Source organism: Lemur catta, chromosome 11 (assembly GCF_020740605.2).
Source record: "Lemur catta isolate mLemCat1 chromosome 11, mLemCat1.pri, whole genome shotgun sequence".
NCBI classification, from domain to species: domain Eukaryota; kingdom Metazoa; phylum Chordata; class Mammalia; order Primates; family Lemuridae; genus Lemur; species Lemur catta.
Window position 1 is genome coordinate 64,510,452 of NC_059138.1, and position 14,428 is coordinate 64,524,879.

General features: G+C 35.7%; 1 protein-coding gene across 2 annotated transcripts in view; it reads right to left on the reverse strand.

The window, feature by feature from the left end:
- CRPPA (CDP-L-ribitol pyrophosphorylase A) overlaps positions 1-14,428 on the reverse strand; it is a 240,872-nt gene that overhangs the window by 212,114 nt on the left and 14,330 nt on the right. For both annotated transcript variants that reach the window (XM_045564077.1, XM_045564078.1), the window contains exon 3: positions 80-229. In XM_045564077.1, coding sequence (XP_045420033.1) covers positions 80-229 — 150 coding nt within the window. The remainder of the gene's footprint in view (positions 1-79; positions 230-14,428) is intronic.

Consider the following 14,428-nt stretch of genomic DNA (forward strand, 5'->3'; position numbering starts at 1 on the left):
CGAGAATTCTTCAAATGTACAAGTGGTTTGACAAACCACTGACACAATAGCAGCTTACTCTAAAAGCCAGGATTCTTACCTGCTGATATGCTTCATAGATCACATCAAATAGAAAAGCCTGCGGCATTTCACTTGCTCTGTGTCTGGCACGTTCTAGCGAGTGGTCTAAGCAACCATCAGCAGATGGACTGATGACAGTAGATACAAGAGGTCGAATTGCTCCTGCTGCCTAAAGAAAAAGGAGGCAATTAGTGTTTATTTCACCTAGAGTATTTTAAAGTGAAACTCTGAAATTTGTATCTCATTTTTGAAAGTATATCTTACTCATACAAACTACCTCAAGAAAATCTGCACAAGTGTTTGGTTCACAATTCAAATTATTTCAGGTCAAAAAAAAAAAGTCACTTTCGTAGTATTACAGTTGTATACACTAAGAGGTGAAAATTGTTTTTCATTATAGGCTCAAAATTCTTCTCATCACAGGTCACTGAGGTCAATATTAAAAAAGGATGTGAATATACAACTGGGTATTCCTCGAAACAAGGAAAAGACTATTGTGAAATAATTGAAATGGATTGCAAATTAATATTTACTCATTAGTGTGCCTTTGTAATATTTACACATTAGATAATTAAGGGAACAAACAAGTTCTCCAAGATCCTCAAAATGAGACTCAACAACCTAAATAACCATGAATTTATGTCTTGCTCTAAATTCATGTGAAAAACAGTTCCTTTCAAACAGACTCCATAAAATGTTTCCTCGGGCAAAATATCCATTGATTTCAGCTGCTGTGATGAAAGCTCTGTCTCATTAATAGATACATCTAAACTTTATGAAAAACGAGAGAGCTTCATGTCTGACAATTTTTCCCTTTGTTTTTAATGGAGTCTCATCGTAATGCAGTCCTGAAGGTCACTGCCCCAGGACTACCTTGGTAAAATTGCCTAAAATTAGGGTTCCATAGCAGGCATTTAACCAAATCATCTTATATTGACTCCAAAGTTTCCTTTCTTCCACACACTTACTACATGGGGGTTGCAGCACATGAAGCTAATGCACAAACAGTACAAGTGTTATCCTGTGACCAACATCTGAGCTAGATAAACTGTCCACACTGTGGTTTACAAAATCCAAGGCATTGGCTGAAAAATCAAAGCTACCAGATGAGCCAAGTAGACAGTTTACAAATAGTGTCACCATTCCCAATGCCTCAAGTAGAAATGTGGAGCCTGGGCATAAAAGCAAAAATGAGGAGACAACCAGGGGTGACAAAGAGGGAGTAGTGTCCAAGTATGTGAAAGGCAGGTAGGGAGCAAGCCCAACTGGTCAAACCTAACACCTAGCAGTAGGAGTTGGAGGACAAGACAGGAAAGAAACACAGGTGTACACACAAACGTGCACTGCTTTTTAATAAAGTTACATTTCCATTGCAACTACTTATAGCTAGTATTAGAATTCTGTACCAGGGCATGAAGTAAAAAAATATTTAAAAGAGAACATGAGACACCCAAAACAGCAGTATAAGGAACTCCACAGACTCTTTCCCCAGTGAGAAAACTAGTGAAAAGTATTTTAAAAAACAGCCATTTAAAGCCTCTGAAAATTGTCCCAAGGGCATTCAGCAAATGAATAAACATTTGTTCAAAAAAATCTAATTTTGGTAATAACTGAGTCTACAGTACTCAAGCCAAGACCTGGTTCTTCTTTCATCCACCACCCAGCTCAGTGTAATGGAAGCTCTACTCAGGGTAGGTATGGCTGGAAAGATGGGGGCCCTTCTCCCCCAGACTCCTAGTGGGAGGGGAAGAGTGCATTTTCCATCCCCTCAGCACTAAGTACAGAGGCTGAAATATAGGTAAGTGTAGCCAAGAGGTTGTGCTCCTCCAATCCCCCTACATAACTCCCCCGACCCCCAGAGATCTGCCCCAGACATGGTAGGCTGTGAATACTAGGGCCATGATCACCCTTTTTGCAGCTCATACACAAAGGCAGAGTTTTCCATGCCAGAATAAGAGGCAAAAATAGAACACCAAAGTCTTCTACTGATCCATGCAAGCACCCTAATCACGAAATAGGAGTGTCATTCCAAGAAGAACAGTACACCATGCCCACTCACAGCTTCAAAGCAGCAATGTGGTGATTCTTCACAGAGGGAGAAAAGATCTGAGATACAGAGCTATGAAGCAATCCCCAAGGGAACTTAATTTATTTGGAACGGAGTGCAGGGAAGTTTAAACCCAAATCTACTCTCAAAAAAAAAAAAAAAAAAAAAAGATGATCATGGTAAACAATTAAGAGGAGGTGGCCAGTAGCTACATGAGAGCAAAAAGCTAAGGACAGCTAGCTTACAAACTAAGGCCAGCTAGCTTACCAGCGAAAGCCAGAGGAAAATATAGCTAACAAGAAGTCTCCTGGAATTAACACACATCTCAAATACTGGCCTCAAATACTAACCCCACAAAAGGGCTAGAATTTGACTGAATCAGACCGTAGGGGGATTTATGCCCAGGCATTGTCAAAAATAAAGTTGAGCAATTAGCTGACAATGGGTGATGTTTAACAGCTAGGTATGAAACCAAAAAGGCAGCAGTAGACAAATCAGGGAAGGAGACAATCAAAGACAGCCCTGCTAAAAGCGCTGTCATCCCAAAGTGATTATGCAAATACCCAAGTCTCCACTCTCTGAAAAGTAGCATCAGAAGCTTTTCCCTGCAGAAGAAAAAGACTTCACTAAAACAGACCAGCCAAAACACAAATAAGCAAACAATAAATCCTGGGTATCTAGAAGGGAGAGAATCAGTATTTGGAACTGGATTTTATATAAACATTATATAAAATATCCCATTTCAACAATTACTAATAACCACAAGACATGCATCCAAAGAGGAAAATATGACCTATACATAAGGGCGGGGGTGGGGAGAAGCAGGCAACAGAACCCACCTTTAAGAGGGCCCCGATGTCAAACTTAGCAGATAAAGACTTCAAATCAGTGTGTGTGTATGTGTGTGTGTGTGTATTCATTCAAGAACAAAAGGAAATCATGTCTAAAGTACATGCAAGATGTGACAGTATCATTACTATTAAGATTTTTTTTTAAAGTAAACAAATTGTAGTGTTGAAATGTATAACTAAGACAATTTACTAGAAGAGCTCAATGACAGGATTGAACTGGTGAAGAATCAATGAACTTAAAGTTAGATCAACAGCGATAATGCAATCCAAAGAACAGAGAGAAAAAGAAATGAAGAAAAATGAACAGAGCCTCAGATAGCATAGGACACCATGAAGTACACCAACAATTTTGTACTAGCAATACCAGAAGGAAAAAATGAGTAGAAAAAAAATTTTCTAAAAATTCTAACTGAAAACTTCCCAAAGTTAAGAACAAGTTAGTCTGCACACTCAAGAAGCTCAATAAACTCTAAGAGTGAACATAAATCCACATCTAGACATATCATAAAAGTGCTGAAAAGCCAAGGCAAGGAAAAAAATCTTGAAAGCAGCAAGAAAAAAATGGTTTATCATTAACAAGAGAATACTAATAAGATTAGCAACAGACTTATCAGACACAATGGAAACTAGAAGGTAGTGGGGTGACAGTCACTGCTGAAAGGAAGAAAATGAACTATGAAAGCAAAATAAACATTCACAGAAAACAATTCTTGGCTAACGAATTCATCTTACAAAAAACCCAACAAATATTCTTTAACCTGAAAGAAATTAATCCCAGACAATTCTAATTCACTTGAGAAAATAAGGTGTACCAGAGAGGTAACAGATGATTATAAAAGACAGTATAAATGTATCTTTCTACCTTCTTATATTAACTGATTTTAAAAGCAAATGTATTAAATAACAGATACCTAGCTAACTGATTAGCCTGTAACACACTGAATTGTATATATTTGACCAAATAAAACAGCAGAAAGAAGGTAGATAGGGATAAAGGTATACTGCATGACAACCAGAATTCACAGTAACAAATGAACTAAAAATGGCAAACAAAGATGTTAATATAACAAGCTCTGTAAATATATACCTGCTCATCTTTCTTCAGCTTATATAAATGAAGAAATATGAAGTAATAATTGTAACAATGGACCATTGGATTTCAAAACCATGTAGATATAATATGCACAATAGAACAAAAAAGGAAAAAAGAATATAGCCATGAGAGAAATGTTTCTATATCTCAGTGGAATTAAGGTAGCAAAAATCTGAAGTAAATGTTAGTATGTATATTGTAGCCCCTAGAACAACCACTAAGAACATAACTCAAAATTAAAGTGAGAATATAATTTAAGGAACTAAAACATCACAAAAAAAATATTCACTTAGCGCAAAAGAGAGCAGTAAGAGTAAATAAACAAAGGAGACATAAGAAAAACAAAATGTAAACTGGCAGACATGACCCAACTACATAATACATTAAACATGAATGGATTAGACAATCCAATCAAAGACATAGATGGTCAAACAGAATTTTTAAAAATCCAAATACATGCTGCATATACAGTAGAAAACTACAATTCAAAGATTCAAATATGTTGAATTTAAAAGGTTGGAAAAGGATACATCATATAAACAGCAACCATAAGCAAGCTGAAATAGGTAGACTAATAAGAGTAGATACTTTAAAATAGAAATGTTAGGGATAAATAGAGACATGTTATTAATGAAAAGGGTACATCCATCAGGAAGACACAAGAATTAAACATTCACCTAAAAGAGAGCCCCAAAATACATGAAGTAAAAACTGACAACAGCTGAAAGAAACAATAGAAACATCAATATTCCACTTTTAATAATGGACAGAGCTAGGAAAAGACTTGAAAAGCACTATAAACCAAACAAACCTAGCATCTATCGAACACACCACCCACCCGACCACTGGAATACATATTCTCCTCACATGTGTATGCAACATTCTCCAGGACAGACCATAAACTAGGCCATAAAACAAGATTCAAATTTTAAAGGCTTGAAACCATACTAAGTATATTCTCTAATTATCATAGAATGAAATTAGAAATAACAGAAAGAAAGTTGGTAAGTTCACAGATATGTGGAAATTCAACAATAAACTGCTAAAAACCAGTAAGTCAAATCACTAGAAAACTTGAATACTTTGTGATGACAACACAGACAATACATAAAAACTCATGGGATGCAGCTACAGCAGTGCTAAAAGGAAAACTTAAAACTGTAAATGCCCACATAAAAAAGAAAATTCTCAAGTCAAAAAATGTAAATTTCCACCTTAGGACACTGGAAAAAGAATAAAAAACTAAAGCTAAACCAGACATGAGGAGTAAATAAAAGATGAGAATTAGAGAATAGGAAAATATTAAAATGTGGCTCTTCACAAAGAAACAGAATTGACCCAAAGACTTCAACTAGACTAACAAAAGACTCAAATTAGTAAAATCAAGAATGAAAGTAGTGACATTTCTACCATCCTTACAGAAACAAAAGAACATAAAATTATGAACACCTATATTCCAAAAGATTAGAAAACAGATGAAATAGACAAATTCCTAGGAAGTTGCCTCAAAAATAGAAAATATGAATAGTCCTATAACAAGGAAATTGAATTAATAATTCTAAGATTTCTCTCAAAGAAAAGCCCAGATCCAGATGACTTCACTGGTTAATTATGCCAAAACCTTAAGAAACATTTAATACCAGTTCCTCACAATCTTTACCAAAAAAATAGAGAAGGAAATGCTTCTCAATTCATTCTGTAAGACTAGTATTACCCTAATACCAAAACCAAAGACATCACAAGAAAATTATAAACCAATACCCCTTATGAAAAAAAAGGCAAAAATTCTCAAAAAAATACTTGCAAACCAAATTCAGCAACATATAAAAAGACTTTACACACCATGACCAAGTAGAATTTATGCCAGGAATACCAGGTTGGCTCAACATACTAAAAAACAAAACAAAACAAAAAAACAATGTAATATACTATATTAATAAAGGACAAAACACAAGAACATCAATACATCAATAGATGCAGAAAACTCATTTGACAAAATCCAACACCCCTTCATGAAAAAAGCACACAAAGAATTAGAAAAAGAACTTACTCATCTGAAAAACCCACACTAAGATCATGCGTAATGGTGAAACAGTGAATGTTTTCCTTTTGTGATCAGGAATAAGACCAGGAAATCCACTGTCACCACTCCCATTAAACATTGTATTAGAAGTTTTAACCAGGAAAATTAAGCAAGAAAATGTAATAATAAAAGCTTCCCAAAAGAAGTAAAACTATCTCTACTTGCAGATGCCATGATCCTAACAAATTCACTGAAGAGCTATTAAAACAAGCAAGTTTTTAGCAAGGATGTGGAGAACAAGCTCAGCATACAAAAATCGGTTTTATTTCTACGTACTAGTAATAAACCACTCCAAAATGAAGAAAAACATATGCTTTTGGATGCTACTGTAAAATGTATTTAGGAGTAAATTTAACAAAGAAGTTCAAAACTGACACTATGAAAACTACAAAAAAATTTCCCAGCTCCTATCTAAGAGCCAACATCTCTACTTACCTGTTACCCGTTCACTCAAGTACTTTTCAGTCATCATCTTCTATCCAGCCTCCTCAATTTCTACTCCTCTGCTGAATTATCTCCATTAGCATAACAGCACACCATCGCTTCTGCCATCATTAAATCAAGTCTTCTTTTGTTCACACATCTTCCTCCAGCTAGTATCAAGTTTCTTCACACAAGTATGAAGCAAAACTCTTTGAATTAATTTTCTGTATTACTGTGTATCTCCAATTTCTCCTTCCCATGCTTTCTGGCATCCATGTCAATCAGGACTTTATCCCCACAACTCCACAAAAATACATTCACCAAGGTCACCAATGACCCCCACACTGGCCAAATCCAGTTGAAATTCTTGGTCTTGAGAATTTTTGTTCACTTGGCTTTTAGAAACCATTCTCAAACACACCCTCTCATGTTCCCACACTCTAAATCCTAGGTCATTTTCTCAAACTCTAAATGATAACATGTTCCAGAGCTTAGTCCTCAGACTTCTCTCTTGTTAAATAGAAGAAACCCTGGACAAATTTAAATTTTAACTTAGTTTATTTTAGGGGGGGGGAAGCACAAAACAAAAATGAGTCACAAATCAGACAGTCCTACAAACCAGAGGAGATTAAGAAAAATCCAACCAGTAACATGATCTGACAGAATTTATAGGAAAATGAATTCTGGTGTAGACAGATTAACTGGGTACTGAGCCTCCTGCAATTAACTACAGTAAACTCTGTATTGGCTTGGTCTATTAGGCTTAGGGCAGGAGCCCAGTCCCATCAATGGCCTCCCATAAGTTTTATTTAATACTATTCTACATGTGTTCCATACATGACCTCATGCAGTTCTATGGATTTAAACGTCATCTATATGAGAACTTCCAAACCTGTATATCCAGCCCAGAACTTTCTCTTGAACTCTTGATTTGTACATGCCTATTTAACATCTCCATTTAGCCCAAAATAACATACCAAAATCAAAGTTTTGGTTTTACCCACTCTACATACTCCAAACCTGTTCCTATAGTCTTCCCCATCTACATGAACAGGCAACTTCCAGTTACTCTGGCCCAAAACCTTGAAGGCCACCTTGATTCTTCCCCACTGTCATAATCCGTATTTGATCTATCAAGTAAGCCCTGTCAGCTTGAAAAATCCCTGATCTGCCCACTTTTCATTGTCTCCACTGTCAAAATCTGAATCCAAGCCACCCATCCTGCCTCTCTCAGACCACTCCAATAGCCTCCAATTGGTCTCTCCTTCACTCTTGTCCTTCCACAGTCTACTCTCCAACAAAGCAACAGAACGATCCTGTTCAAGGTGAGATCATGTGTCTCCCTCTGTTCAAAACTTCCCAGTAGCTTTTCATCTCAGGACTAGTCAAGGTCTATTCCATTTAAACTAAATTCAAAAAATTTACTTTCTCATTTCCATTAGTAACTTTTTATTTCAATAGATTTAGGGGCATACAAATGTTTTTTTTTGCAACATGGATAAGTTGAATAGGGGTGAAGTGGGGGTTTTTAGTGTACCCATCACCCAAATAGTGCACATTGTACCTGATAGGTAACTTTTTCCACTAGTAACATTTTAAGTACTCCATAGCCACACGTGACTAGTGGCTGCAGTAACAGACAGTGGATTTAAAAGAATATTCTATTGTACAGCACTGCCCTAGGACGTTCACTCCATGACTGCTGTCTCTCCAGCACCTAGAAGGGTGCCTTACACATAGCAGGCACTCAGTTAAACTAGTAACTGACAAACTTAGTAACTCTTGTCAGTAACTCTTGTCAGATGACACAAAGAAGTCACAAAGTGTAAGCTGGTAATATGTATGTCTTAAAGATATTTTACACAGAAGCAGCATCTGAAGAATTTTTAAGATGAAACCAAACCAAATTCCATGCCCTTAATGAGACAGCTTGTTTTGAAAGAAACAGCCTGTATTTGTAGTCTAATAACATCTCATATGCCACTTCATAGCCGTGGTACCTCGAACAAGTTCATCTTGCTGCTTAACTTTATTCCTTTCTTATGAAATGAAAAATGTTAACCATGTATTTCATTGCAGGCCTCTCCAGCTTCAATAATCCAATATTTTATGTGAAAAGCCCCCATATGTCAAAACTTCTAGTCCAACGTTTTCTGCTAAGTGTTCTCAAGCAGCCACATAGTAATAGGTATATGGTGGCTGTTTCCCCAAACAAAACTAGAAACATCTGTCTGATAAGATAGCAGAATTTTGTAAAATCATGTAGAAAGTCTACAACATATAGTCACCCATGCAGAAAACATCCATCTCAGCAGTGAACACGGGAAAATGGCAGTCTTAGAATCTTTGTATTTTTGTCCCACTTTCATTCAGCTATGCAGTTCATACAACACTTATATTCATTAAGTAAGTCCAGTTGCTCATCACACAAAAATCCAGTGACTGAGACAATGAAAGTTGCCAAGGAAGAAAGGCATTTTTTTAATACTACAGACATCGTTGTTGGGAGAATGGGGGAAGCTGCCTCAAATCTGTCTCTCCAACTAATGGAGAGCATAGGCCTTCAAAAGAGGGGCCACGTGCCCTGGGGCAGGTCACGGTGTAACTAAGGAGGGGCTATGTGCTTTGGGGGCAGGTTGTGGGGGATGGTGAATGTTGGCATTAGGAAGTCTGCCCAGGGGACTTCAGCTCCTTAGTCTTGTAGAAAATCCACCATTTCTGGGAAACAACTCAAAAGGTCAAGTGGTTTGTTAAGGGAGAGGATTATGAAAAACATAGGGGTTATTGAGATTTGTTTATGGGGCCAGTTACAGTATCAAAATTATGACACAAGTACGGACAAAGCCAGTTAGTTGCCTCCAAGATACAGCTATCTGGGAAGTTTGTTATATGAAGCTTCATTCCCAAGTTATCAAATACAACTATCTTAGGTGTTAGCCCAATTAGCCCTAAATGGAAGCTTAACAGCAGCACCACAGCTATTACTTGCCTATCAGGGTAGTCTATGACAGTATTTCCACATATCAATGCATGGAAACCATTGTAGACGCAAATCATAAAATATGGAATAATGAACCCCACATCTAGTGCTTGCTTTACTGAATAATACTTAATGATACAGCCATATAGCGAGTGCTAACATGCATTCCTCCTTAGGCATCTGCATTCTAGCTAATTATGACAATGTACAACAGAAATCCTCCAACTATATAATTACAAATTTAGTTAGCTGAATTGTCTTTATTGAAAGACTACTTAATAAGTGTTTACAGAACAGTATCTTCAAAGCTAGTCATTGGCAATTATGAGATTTTGAATATTTCACATTTTTATGATAGAATACTTCCAATCTCCTTTTTTGACTATTGAATGAAGAATAGATGATTTATCCAATATAGACATAGATGGTTTAGAAAAAACTGTTCAAATCACTGTATTATTATACAAAGAACCACTAAAAGTGGATGTGAAGCAAAAAGAAACAGGGAGGCCTCTATTTTATACTAGCCTTTAATTCCTAAAATTAAGGTAGTACCATTTACCTTAATTCTAATATGATCTGGAATATTTCACCTGGATATTAGTAAGCTTTGTTTCTTTTTGCTCCCTAGATTTATTCATCTGTCCCTGACCCACCCCTACCCCAACTTAATTTGAAAGTAATTCATAAGACAAACACAGGGTAGCTTAGAATAACGAATACAAAAGCTTTTCATATAGTATCTTCCCCAGCATGGAAACAGATCAAGTTTCACCTCATTTCATGGCAGTCTAGGGAACAGTTCAGTACTTTCCCTGGGCAACTGAATCTTTGTCAACATAAGGCTAAAATTTTTCACTAGTCAGAACTCACTACTTTCTCACAAATAAAACTGCTTCCTTGGATCTAGGATTTAAGTCAGTACCAGTGTATCTCCAATAGATAATGACATGGGATCTGATGAGCCATTAAAGATTATCTCACCCCCACACAGGAATAAACTCTGACCTTCAGTGCACTGATCATAATCAATAAGTGATTATTAGCCATGGTTGATTCTACTTAATGTCAAATTCCCAAATACAGAGTCAAAAATCTGCCAAGTGATTTTCCTTCTCTATTTTAAAATATATACCCAGAACACGTGTCCTAAAGTTACAAAACTAGGTAGTAGAAAAGTATACTCTTTTTGACGCATACATTAACTTTAACAGAATTCCCGAAGTGCTATTAATCATTGCTAAGTAGTCATGTTGCAGAATACAGAGATTATATAAACATATACAACATCAAGTCAAAAGTTTCTAATTATATAAATTTAATAAAGATGACTCAAATATTTTCTGAGATAAATATTTTCTAATTAAAAATTAGTTTAAAATATTTAATAAAAATGTATTTCTTCCTACACAAGCAATTATGTCTATATTAACCCTTGGTTTTAAGTCTCCCTTCTGTAACATTCTACCACTACTACCTAAAGTTCTTTCTGTAACTGTTCAAGAAAGAAACAATATCCAGAGCCATTTTTAAAATGACATTATATCCAATTGCTCATTAAATTATGGAGATAATTTCTTTTCTTAATAAGATAATTATGATAAAATCCATATGCATAGTATTACAATCAATTACAATCTCTTATTCTGTAAGTTTATTTATCTTGCTCCATTAGTGGTTCTTAACCCAGGGAGTAGGGGGGAACAGGGATGTACTAACCACACTGCAGTAAAGAGGAGAGCCCCCCACTACAAAGAATTATCTTACTCAAAGTGTCAATTGTGCCAAGGCTGAGAAACCCTGTGCCATATCAGAATTCAAATATTTAAAAAACTAAGGTTTGGAGTTTGCTCCCAGATGCAAAAATCCCTGGGCTTTAAATATTGGAAAAGCAACACAGTATATGAGATAAGTATGAAGAAGCATGTTTTATGAGATAAGCAATAAGATGTACCACAGACAGGTGCTCAAAAAGTCCCAGGTGTCTCAAGAAGGATGGATCCAAACAAGCCCAGACTATGAAGATTAAAATAAATACCTAAGTCTTCAATGCCCAGACATCAACAAACATCTACAAGCATCAAAGATACCCAGGAAGAAATGACCTCATAAAATGAATTAAAGGTACCAGTGACCAATCCTGGAGTAATGAAAATATGTGACCTTTCAGACAAAGAATTCAAAATAACTGTTCTGAATAAGCTATGAACTTCAAGACAGAGAAGGAATTCAGAAGCCTATCAGAGAAATTTAACAAAGAGATTGAAATAGAAAAAAAAAAATCAAGTAGAAATTTTCAAGTTTAAGAATTCAACTGACAAACTGAGAAATGCATCAGTCTCTCAACAGCAGAATTGACCAAGCAGAAGAAAGAATTAGTGACCTTGAAGACAGGCTATTTGAAAATACACAGTCAGCAGAGAAAACAGAAAAAAATAACAAGAATGAAGCATGCCTGCAAAATCTAGAAAATAGCCTCAAAAGGGCAAATCTAAGAGTTAGTGGCTTTAAAGAGGCGGTAGAGAGAGAGATTGGGGTAGAAAGTTTATTCAAAGAAATAACACAACTTTTCAAACCTAAAGAAAGATATCAATTTTCAGATATGAGAAGGTCACAGAACACCAAACAGCTTTAACCCAAACAAAACTAGCTCAAGGCATTTAATAATCAACTTCCCAAAATTACAGATAAAGAAAAGATCCTAAGGAAAGCAAGAAAAAAAGAAAAAGATAGCAAACAAAGGAGCTCCAATATAGCTGGCAGCATACCTCTCAGTGAAAACTTTACAGGCCAGCAGAGAGTGGCATTACATATCCAAAGTGTTGAAGGGAAAAAAAAAAAACCTTAACCATAGAATATTATGTCCTGCAAAAATATCCTTCAAACATGAAGGATAAATAAATACTTTCGCAGACAAACAAAAGGTGATGGATTTCACCAACACCAGATCCATCTTACAAGAAATGCTAAAAGGAAGAAGTTCTTCAATCTGAAGAAAAAAGATGTTGATGAACAATAAGAAATCATCTGAAGGTATACAACTCACTAGTAACAGTAAGTACACAAATGCAGAATATCCCATTGCTATACTTGTGGTGTATAAACCACTTATATCTTAAATAGGAAGACTAAAAGACAAACCTACCAAAATAACAATTTTGAGAGACAGAATAAAAAGATATGGATGGAAACAAAAAGTAAAAAAGTGGGGGCAGGAGGATGGAGTTAAAGTGCAGAATTTTTGTTAGATTTCTCTTTGCTTCTTCGTTAAGCAGAGTTGTCATGTTTAAAATAATTGTTTATAAAATTTTTGCAACCCTCATGATAACCTCAAATCGAAAAAACCTACAACAGATACACTAAAAATAAAGAGCAAGAAACTCAAACACACTGTCAGAGTAAATCGCTTTCAACAAAGGAAGAGAGGAAGGGAGAGAGGGAGTGAGGGAGGGAGGGAAGACCACAAAACCAGAAATCAAATAACATGGCAGTAGTAAGTCCCTTCCTATCAATAACACTGCATGTGAATGAACTAAACTCTCCAATCAAAAGACAGAGTGGCTGAACGGATTTTAAAAAAAAGCCAACTATATGTTGTCCGCAAAAAATACACTTCACCTAAAAAGACACACATACACTGGAAACAAAGAGTTGGAAAAAGACATTTCATCCAAATGGAAACTTAAAAAGCAGTAGCAGCTAAACTTTTATCAGATAAAGACAAAAATGGTAAAAAGAGACACAGAAGGCCATTATATAACGATAAAGGGAGTCAATTAAGCAAGAGGATATAACAATTCAAAATGTGTATGCACCCAACAGTGGAGCACCCAGATATATAAAAAGTATTTTCAGAGCAAAAGAGAGACTGACTCCAACACAATAATCACTGGAGACCTCAACACTCCACTTTCAGCATTGGACAGATTGTCCAGACAGAAAATCAACAAGGAAACATTGGGTTTAATTTCACTATAGACCAAATGTACCTAATAGATCTTTACAGAACATCTCAGCCAACAGCTGCAGAATACACTTTCTCCTCCTCAGTTCATGGATGATTCCCAAAATAGACCATATGTTAGGCCACAAAACAAGTCTTAAATTCAAAAAAATTGAAATCATACCAAGTATTTTCCCTATCCACAATGGATTAAAACTAGAAACTAATGACAAGAGGGACAATGGAAAATATGCAAACACATGGCAATGAAACAATATGCTCCTGAATGGCCAGTGGGTCAAGGAAGAGATTATAAAACAAAGGAGGAAACAAATTATGAGCAGAAGTGAACAAAAATGAAAAGTTAGAGAACTACCATCAGGTACAGTGTATAAAATATTATGTTCAGATATTAAGACAATATAAAAAAATAACAGGAGACTAATCATATGTAAAGAAGGACCAAATGGAACTCCAAAGAATTGAAAAATATTAAGGTTTTAAAAATCCTTAAAAAGAGATTAGACAGAGCTAAAGAATGAATGACACAGAAACTGAAGTTACCCAGGATGTAACATACAAAGAAGAAACATGAAAGAATTTAGGACACATGCAGGTTGGATAAGAGGCTGGCATACACATATAGTATCCATAAGGAGAGGGGAAAAAGTTGTGAGAGTGAAATAAATGGGACAGAGAATCAGTGTTCAGATAGTCATTTAGAATTTTCTAGAATAAAAATGAATCAGTTCATAAAGGACAATAAATCGAAAGCAAGGGGAGGGGGAATTCCATATCTAGATACATCAGGTACTAAATAATGCCTTTGAAAAAGAAATTATCTTTAAACCATTCAGACAGAAAAAGCAGATTTTCAAAGGAATATAATTATATTGCTTAGTAGACTTCTCAAAAGCAGTATAAAAGCCAGGAGACAGTGACAGCCAA